The following is a 9,427-nucleotide window of genomic DNA, read 5'->3' as shown; positions in this document are numbered from 1 at the left end:
TGTGTGTGTGTGTGTGTGTGTGTGTGTAAATGAAGTGGTGTGAAAACACAGAAGGCAAGCACAGGAACAGGTGAAGACTCACTCCCAGGCACACCAAGACTCTTAGAAGATGAAGTAGCATGAGACAGTATGACTTTGGCACAAGAAAGAAAACAGACAGAAACAAAATTTAGTACATATTTAAAAGTGAATCATCATAGAAAATTCCATGTAAAATGTTTCATTCACAACTTTAATCTATTTTCTGGTCAGGAATATCAACTGTAACAGCAAGCAAATTACCTCTCACCATTATATAAAACGCCTTTGAAAACAATTAACATAGAAAATGTCTCTTACCTCCCCAAAAGCTCCTCGACCAATCACCTTTAATATTTCAAAGTCTTCTCTATGTAATCGCATTTGCTTCACTTTAGAAGTAAATGGTTTAGCTGAAACAAAAGAGTAATATCAGTTACTTTCTTAATGAAATGTAATACAAATCAGATGTACAACAGATGAGTATTACTTTTTGGCTTTGGGGGCTGTTTGTTTGTTTGTTTCTTGGCTTTATTTGTTTGGCTTGGTTTTCCAAGACACAGTTTCTCTGTACCAGCCCTGGCTATCCTGGAACTCACTTGACAGATTAGGCTGCTGCTGGCTTCAAATTCAGAGATCAGTTGCCCTTGCCTTCTGAGTGCTAGGATTACAGGCTTGCACCATCATGGCCCAGTAGGTGAGTATTTCTTAAACAATAAAAACTCAAAGTATAATTAAGAACTAAATCAAAGCACCTTTAAAATCAAACTATTGAAGTATGAATTAATATCTATAAAAAGGCAATGTCTCCTTTATTTATTTACATAAATTACATTTTTTGACATTTTTGTTTGTTTGTTTGTTTGAGATAGAGTCTTGGGCTACTGGCCTGCAACTCACTGTGTAACCCAGACAAATTTGTTATCATCCTGCCTTTAGGAGTTTTAGGAGTGCTGGGACTATATACATGCACCACCATTCATTAATATTCTCTCTCTCTCTCTCTCTCTCTCTCTCTCTCTCTCTCTGTGGGGGAGGGGGATGTATGTGGGTGTGTGGGTGGGTGTTGTGTGGGTATGGGTGTGAGGGTGGGTGGGTGGGTGTCTGTAGGTGAAAGGACAACTTTGGGTGTTATGAATGAACTGAATAAAGAAGTAATAAACTGAACCTCCTGAGAAAATGGTGATGCACATCGTCCATTTATATCACTCTTATCTGTCTATTTGTCAGATCCCTGTTTCTCATACATCCGAGGGCACTCACCTGTCCTACCCTTTCAGGGAATATGCTTCTGTGGGAAAGAGGCTACTTCTTACTCCCCCAAGCTGCCATCCTTTTAACCTTCCCTAAAACATCATTTTAACAACCATGTGCTCACCAGAATCAAATTTTAGTTATTCTGGTTTAAAATATAGTTTATTTCAATATTACCAGTTCACAAAGAAAGGGGGGGAACAAAATGGAAAATTAACTGGAATCTATTATTTACTAACTAAATATGCCAATTTTTTGTTTAAAAGTTAGAAACTGCTAAGTGTTGGCAAGAATATGACTATCAGGCACAGTAATATGTACTGGTAGAACTGTTCGCTGACTCTGTAAAGTTCTTGTTTTCTTTTTCATGGTCTTAACAGGACATACTACTATTTAGGAAGCCTTAAGAACCTGAAACATTTTTTTTTTAAGATAATCCTGTACTTGGCTTTAATGGTTCTTTCAACACACAGCTGAAATTTCTCTGATTTGATTTCATTCAAGTCTTCCTTCTGTTTTCATAGACAAACCACATCTAATTATCTTTCCTCTGTACTGTCTGCATGTAGCTCAGCAACTCACAGGCCTATGAGTTTTACCGTCCATGGCAGCAGCAGCAGCATTCAGCTTGTTTAAAGATCTAACTGTGAAGGACATACCAAGAAAAGCTTCAATTCCCAACTCGGTTGGCCATGACTTCGGGGTTTAGTAAAACATGCAGCACATGTGCCTTTTCAGGAGAATTTGATAATTGATATATTTCATTACTGTCTCATATTTTCTATTTCTACAAATGACAACTATGTAATTAGTATGTAATTTCTTTAAGTTATACAGTGTATCACTGGACCAGAAAAGAAATTCCTCCCGTCACATAATAATTAAAACACCAAAGGCACTAAACAAAGAAAGAATTTTAAAAGCAGTAAGAGAAAAAGGTCAAGTAACATATAAAGGCAGGCCTATCAGAACTACACCAGACTTCTCACTAGAGACTTTGAAAGCTAGAAGATCCTGGGCAGATGTCATACAGACCCTACAAGAAAACAAATGCCAGCCCAGACTACTATACCCAGCAAAACTCTCAATTAACATAGATGAAGAAAACAAGATATTCCATAACAAAACAAAATTTACACAGTATCTTTCCACAAATCTAGCCCTACAAAGGATAATAGATGGAAAACACCAACATAAGGAGCAAAACTACACCCTAGAAGAAGCAAGAAAGTAATCTTTCAACAAACCCACACAAACATAATTCCACCTCTAACAACAAAAATAACAGGAAGTAACAATTACTTTTTATTATCTCTTAATATGAAAATTAATATTACCAACATATCCTAATCGATTGAAATTCAAAAGTATGAGGGATTAGAAATTTGTTGGCTATCACCCGGTGGTCTCTCTAATTTGGTAATTGGAGAAATAGGTCCAGTATTATACAATCCATATATACTTTCTGCTTGTTTGTACCTGACAGTGTCTTGCTGTGTACCACATAATGGTCTTAAATCATGCTTCTCCTATCTCAGCCTCTCTATTAGTAGGATTGTTTATTTGATGTTTTTACACTATATTATGGTTTTTAGAACAGCTTACATATTTCAAAATTATTTATACAGCCAAAGGAAACGTAGACAATTAACTTGGGAGGTGGCTTGTAAGAGAACAACAAAGAGTGAGACTGAATGCTTTGCTTGATGTTTGTAACTATTGTATCAATTTTATAAGTTACTCTTTCTCTGAGATGAATGCTTTTCAAAATCATCACAGCCAAAGAACCAGATTCTTACCCTCACCTAATGTCTGTGCCACCCTCCAAGCAGAACCATTGTTCATTGAAACAGTTGGTGAATGACTCTATGGATAGACCATCTTAATACACACACCATTTCTTAAATGAATGTAACCTGTTCTCTGTGAGCCGAGAATGAAGACAATCATTCAAGTCAAATAGCTTTGACCATAGCAGGAAATCTGTATCCAAAAATCTTGCCTAAAATTCATTCTGCCTTGGCACGGCAGAACTGTCAACTCTTAGCTTAGCTACTATGGAAGTAAAATCCTTTGGTGATGTGAGGGTCATTGAAGTACAGCCTTATTACAATGAAACCCAATGTCTAAAAATTGTTCTTATTTTGGGCTTGTACCACAGTAAGAGCCAAGATTTTAAGCTCTACTAACCACAAAACAAACAAACAAACAAACAAAAGACTTTATCTATGTTCATTTAAAAAAACTAGTAGCAATGTATTATTTTAAAATATACAGTTAATATATTTGGAGTTATTTAAAATTTATATTGAGAAAAATATGTATTTTCAGTATTGCTGTAGACAAGCATCTACATAAGATTGTTCAATTGATTATTGTTTTATATCAAACAACTTTTATAATACTCATGTTTATTGTTACCATATTTTATAAATTTTAAAGAATATGACAAAATAAAAAAATGAAAGGTATGGCAGGTATTGAAGTGGGATCTCTGGGAGGAGTTGGGGTACAAAAGGGAAAGAAGAATGTGATGTAATTCTACTTACTTAAAATATGTTTTTAAATGTTAACAAATTCAGATAAATTGAAATTATATATCTTTTCTCATCATAATACAAGAAAACTCAAATCAAAAAAAAATATGCATTGTATCAAAATTCAGTATTTTAGGAATCTTTTGTTTTCCAAACTCTCCCCTGTGAGCAGGACAGCTAATCCTACTGAATGGCCAATACTTGTTTCTAATGGGCCGCGTTCACTGCTGCTCCTCATCATTGTTAGTGTCTGCACACTCACTCACACTGTTCCAATGCTGGGGGACTGTTACTTGATCCTTTCTAAATTTCAGCCAATCTAGTCTATGGGTTCTAAATTGAATTTACACAAAATGTCAGTAAAAAAAAAGGCTAGCTGGCATTAACCTCCCTACCTCCGAAAAAAATTAAGTCATTTTCATATTAGATATAGACATTAGAGCAAAAACAAAAGTGCAACTATAACAAGATTCTAAACACATATGTACTAGATAGCATAACCTTAAAATGTGTAAAATCAGAATAATCACACCTTCCTGAAAAGACATTTTACTTAAAATCTACTGCTACTTCAAACATACTTCAAATGGATTGCCAAAACAATGTATTTGAGTAAAATATACATACAGCACAGTAGCAGCTGGACAATATTACCTTGAAATACATTTAATTCTACAGATTTTAATAATATCAAGCCATAAAGCCACTGCAAATAAAACTCAAAATAGCAAAAACATAAAAGCCCAATTGTATGTATATCATACAATTAGCTGCAAATCAATAAAAGATAAGCAAAAATGCCAGTAAGCTTTGAAATTAAAGGGAAGAAATAAGTAATTGTGGGAATATGGACTAAGCCAGTGCCAAGTAAGTAAGTAAACAAACAAACAAACAAACAAACGCACACATACACCAAGTCTCAAATCTTCTGTTTTAAAAGGAGCACTAAATCTGAGTTCAGGAGTCCAGAAGCAGCCTATACATAGTGAGGCCCTGTCTGTGCCGGCCATTACAACAGAATGCAAACAGAGAGCAAAATGAACGCAATTCCTTAATTTGAAAATAAGCACATAATGGAAAGACCTAGCACCGAAGACGTTGCTCCGTGGTCAAGAACCAATATTGCTCTTCCATAGAACTCCAATTTGGTTCCTGGTACCAAGCTCCGGGGTATCTGATGCCTCTCTGGCCTCTGAGGGAACCTGCACTCTCATGCACATACCCACACAACAGACATGCACACAAGCATTCACAAAATACTTTTAAAAATTGAAAGGGCTTAAAAAGACTATAAAAAATGAATTTTACAAAATTCCACAGTAAGAAATTGAACAAAATTACAATGCCAGTGAGATTAAATTTAGCAATAAGTACCAAAAGTAACCTATGTTGCTAAATTTACTGTGACAAATTATTTTTATAGAGTAGCTACTTGTTTTTCAAAACTAAAAGTCTAAACTCATCAATAAATAAATTAAAACAGTATGTTAGTCTTCCATAAAGAAACCACCAATAGTCAACAGCTTTACTAGTTCTAGTTTTAAAAAAATGCACAAGTTATGACACACTCTGTCATAGGCACTGAGAAATCATTGGCATACAAGTATCTCCCAGAAGCAAAGAGAAAATACAGCATCTAAACGAAACTTTCAATTTATCACTCTTCCAGAAAACCCAAGGTCTTGGAGAAATAGCTGTCACTACAACAACACAGTAACAAGTGATGACTCCAGGTATGGAGCAGTAGGGAAGCCATGCGCTATCACATGGAACCTGCACCTGCCAAGAAAAGTCATCTGATTGGCCACCAGCAAACAACTTTTACAAGGGGACACATTTACAAGGGGACGAGACCACAAAACAAGTGACTTGTGGCAATGACATGTTTCAAATGAGAGCACCGACGTGAAAGATGAAGGCCATCAAGACACTGAAAAGATAAGCAACTAATGCAAGGAGTGACTAGGGACTGGGTTCTCAATTTAAAAACTAAAAATGCAAGTTGCTGTAAGGATATTATTGGGACACTAAATTTCAATATTGGATTTTACAGTAAATAAGATTATTATACCAGAACAGATAAAATGGCTCAGTGGGCAAGGACCCTCTTCACCAACCCTGACAACCTGAGTTGTGAAAGAAAGAACAGACTAAATCAAGTTGTCCTCCACACAGACACATACACACACACACACACACACACACACACACACACACACACACAGAGGTAACTTTAAATTTTTTAATTATTTGTTAACAGCTGTACTACAAAGCAACATAAAACAGTATCTGTATCTGAGGAAATATGTAAAGTTAAAGAGTCTTGCTACCAATAATTATCTTTGGAAGGTTCAGTCAAAATAATGTATTCATGTTTGTGGACAGAAAGAACCAAGAACAGCACAAATACAACAAAATATCCAGAAACAAAGCAAAACAGCTTTAGAACAATATAAATCTAGAACAGCTATAGAATATCATGAAGCTGTGTTTGCAAGTTCTAAGCCCTCGGTTTTCCTTGTTAGAGTCTCTAATTGTCTTACTTGTACCTATCAGACTGCAGGGGTGGGTAAGCAGTCACTGTGTGGGACATTCATTCAAAGGGAGACTGTTCACACATACAAAAGAAGTATCAAGCCACAGGAAGGCATGAGGACTCTGAAATCCTCGTGGAGTGAGAGCAACCTTTCCAAGACTGTGACTGCAGCAAAACACTCAGCTCTCAAATCTTCTTCAGTCAAAAAGAGCACATAACATGGTGATTCCAAAATATAGCTTTAAAACAAGATTAAGCATTTATAAAAAGTAAAGAAAGTATTAAGAAGTCAAAATTATGAGAAATAAAACTCTGAACTATCAAATAATACCAAAATATAGATTCATTGCTCATCCACGTACAGAACCTTACGATCAATGGAGAAAAGTTTCCCCGGGGTCAGGAACATGGTAAGGGTGCCTGGCTCTGGCTACTTCTACTCAGCATGAGACCACAAGTTAAAGCCTCAGCAAGTAGGTCAGAAAAAATCAGTAAATAATGAAAGCTATGTAAATGGGAGGGAAATGTTTGCAGGTAGCATGATATACATAGAAAACACTAAAAGAATATTTGGGAAAATCAAAGTAAATAACGGAATTCACAAAGCTACAGGACATGAAATCAATACACAGAGCCAGTTGTGTTTCATACTTTACATGACCCCATTTTAACAAAATAAGCAAGTCTATAAACAAAAACAGTTAGATTAGTTGTTGCTTAGGGATGATGTTATTTATATGCCAGCTAATGGGCGGAGGGTTTTGTTGGGGTGTGGTAAAAATGGCCTAAAATTAAGCTGTGGTGATGACACAAACACAAATAAACTAAACATGTTAAATTGTATACTTTAAGTCAGTGTATTTCTGTCAGATGTAAATAATATCTCATTAAAAACATTAAAAATAAGTTTGTAAAGGCAGGCTAGACGGAGGCTGAGGCTTACAAGTCTAAGGCCTGCCTGGGCTATATACTGAGTTCAAGCTAGCCAGGACTACTTAATGAAACCTTGACTCAAAAAAATAGAAAGAAATAAAAATTTCCTTTGTATTTTCAATGGTTATAAAATATTTTAATTACATTTGCAAGGAAAAAAAGCCGGCTAGGTCTGGCGATGTATGCCTTTAATTCAGTATTTGGTAGGCAGAAGCAGGTTTATCACTCTAAATTTGAAGCTAGCCTTGACTATATAAGAAGAGAGTTTCAATTAAACCAGGTTTATGTAGTGAGACCCTGTCTTAAAGCAAATAAAAATTATAAAGCAGTTAGGAACAAATTTAACAAAGGAGGTGAAACCCTTATATACTCAAAGTATAAAATGGTGCTTTAAAAAGAAATAAATGCAGCTTAAATGAACAGAAAGACATTCCATGTTCTAAACTGTGAAGACTTAATACTGCTAAGATGACAATGATATGCAAACGACTGTCTGAGGCAGGGCAATCCTCACAAACTGTAATGGTGCTTTTAGTAAAAACAGAAAACCTATCCTAAAATCACATGAAATCTCAATGAAGACTGAATAACCAAAACAATCTGTAAGTGAAAGATGTCTCACCTCCTAACTTTAAGACTAACTACAATAATCAAAACAGTACAGTACTGGTATAATGGAATAAATCAAAGTATTCAGAAACACCCCCATGTTTTCAATTGATTTCAGAATGGGTGTCAGGACAATCCAACGAGAAAACAAAACTCAAGACAACTGGGCAAATGCATATGTGTACACTAGTAACAATAGTAATATATTTTTAATAACATGGAGGATGATTAAAGAAGATACTTGCCATCAACCTCAGATTTCCACGTGTACCTGTACACATGCATACACATGTGTGCACATGCACACACACACACACACACACACACACACACAATGACCTTGGGTCCTTACTTTGTATCACACACAAAACTAACTTGAAATTAGTCAAAGACCTAAAAGTAAAAGGCATGGAACTAGGTAAGTGGAGAGGTGAAGAGGATCTAAGAGGAGTTGCAGAAGGGGAAGAGTGTGATCAAAATATACTGAATGAAATAATTTTTTTAATTAAATAAAGAAAAATTTTAAGAAGGTAAAGCTATAGCAGTCTTAGAAGAAAACACATGAGAAAATCTGTATGGCAATGATTTCTTATATGTGAAACAAAATATGCCAGCAAAAATAAAAAATAGATAAACTGAATCTCATCAAAATGTAAGACACTATTTAAGACACTATTAGGACACTGTCGGGAGAGAGGAGGAAAGGCTCAAAGAATAACAAAATCACTTGCAAGATATACATCAAATAAAGGACTGATACTAGGAGATACGAAAACACAACAAAAATATCCAATTCAAAACCAGCAAAGTTTGAATAACATTTCTCCAACAAGATATATAAATAGCCAACAAACCTATGCAAAGATCGTCACCACCACTAATCATTAGAGAAACACAAACCTAAGCACAATGAGTTATCATTGCACACTCTATAGAGTTTTTTAAATAATTAAATAAACTTAAAATACCAAATGCTGGCAAGGGTGTGGGAAAATCAGAATGTGTGCACACTCCTTGTAGGGCTGCCTAGGATTCTGCTGCCTTGAACACACAGGTGGTTCCACAAACAAAGCTAAAAATAGATTCACCGTAGGAGCAACAATTCTACTTCTAGATACTCAAAACAACTGAAAGAAGAGTTCAAACTACCTGATCACCAGAGCTCATTACATTATCACTCAACAGCCAAAAGGCTGAAACAATCCAAATATCTATCAACAAATGAATGCATTAAGAAATGTAGACTAACACATACAGTAAAATTACCATCCAATCTTAAAAGGAAAGGGAAATCTGATATATACAACACAGCTGAATCTTGAAAACATTTTAAGTAAAATAAGCCAGATATCAGATATTATGTGGTTTAATTTTTAGGAAACATTTAAAATAGGAAACTTCATAGAGACTGAAAGCAGAGTTCACCACTGGGAGTGAAGGGCAGGAGAAATACAGTCACTGAATGACTACTGGATTTCTCTTTGGTATAATGACACAGTTTTGAAAATAAGATATCAATAATGGTTTTACACTGTCATAA

At 35.3% G+C, this 9,427-nt stretch overlaps 1 protein-coding gene across 10 annotated transcripts in view; it reads right to left on the bottom strand.

Annotated features, from left to right (window-relative positions):
* The window catches only part of Cdc42bpa (CDC42 binding protein kinase alpha), a 210,120-nt gene that overhangs the window by 173,891 nt on the left and 26,802 nt on the right, over nucleotides 1-9,427 (bottom strand). For all 10 annotated transcript variants that reach the window (XM_031391080.1, XM_031391090.1, XM_031391084.1 and 7 more), the window contains one exon: nucleotides 340-431. In XM_031391080.1, coding sequence (XP_031246940.1) covers nucleotides 340-431 — 92 coding nt within the window. Of the gene's footprint in view, nucleotides 1-339; nucleotides 432-9,427 lie in introns of those variants that run through there.

The sequence above is a fragment of the Mastomys coucha genome, unplaced genomic scaffold, assembly GCF_008632895.1.
Source record: "Mastomys coucha isolate ucsf_1 unplaced genomic scaffold, UCSF_Mcou_1 pScaffold1, whole genome shotgun sequence".
Classification (NCBI taxonomy): Eukaryota; Metazoa; Chordata; class Mammalia; order Rodentia; family Muridae; genus Mastomys; species Mastomys coucha.
Note: the sequence above shows the minus strand (reverse complement) of the source record. Positions and strands in the feature narration are given on the sequence as shown.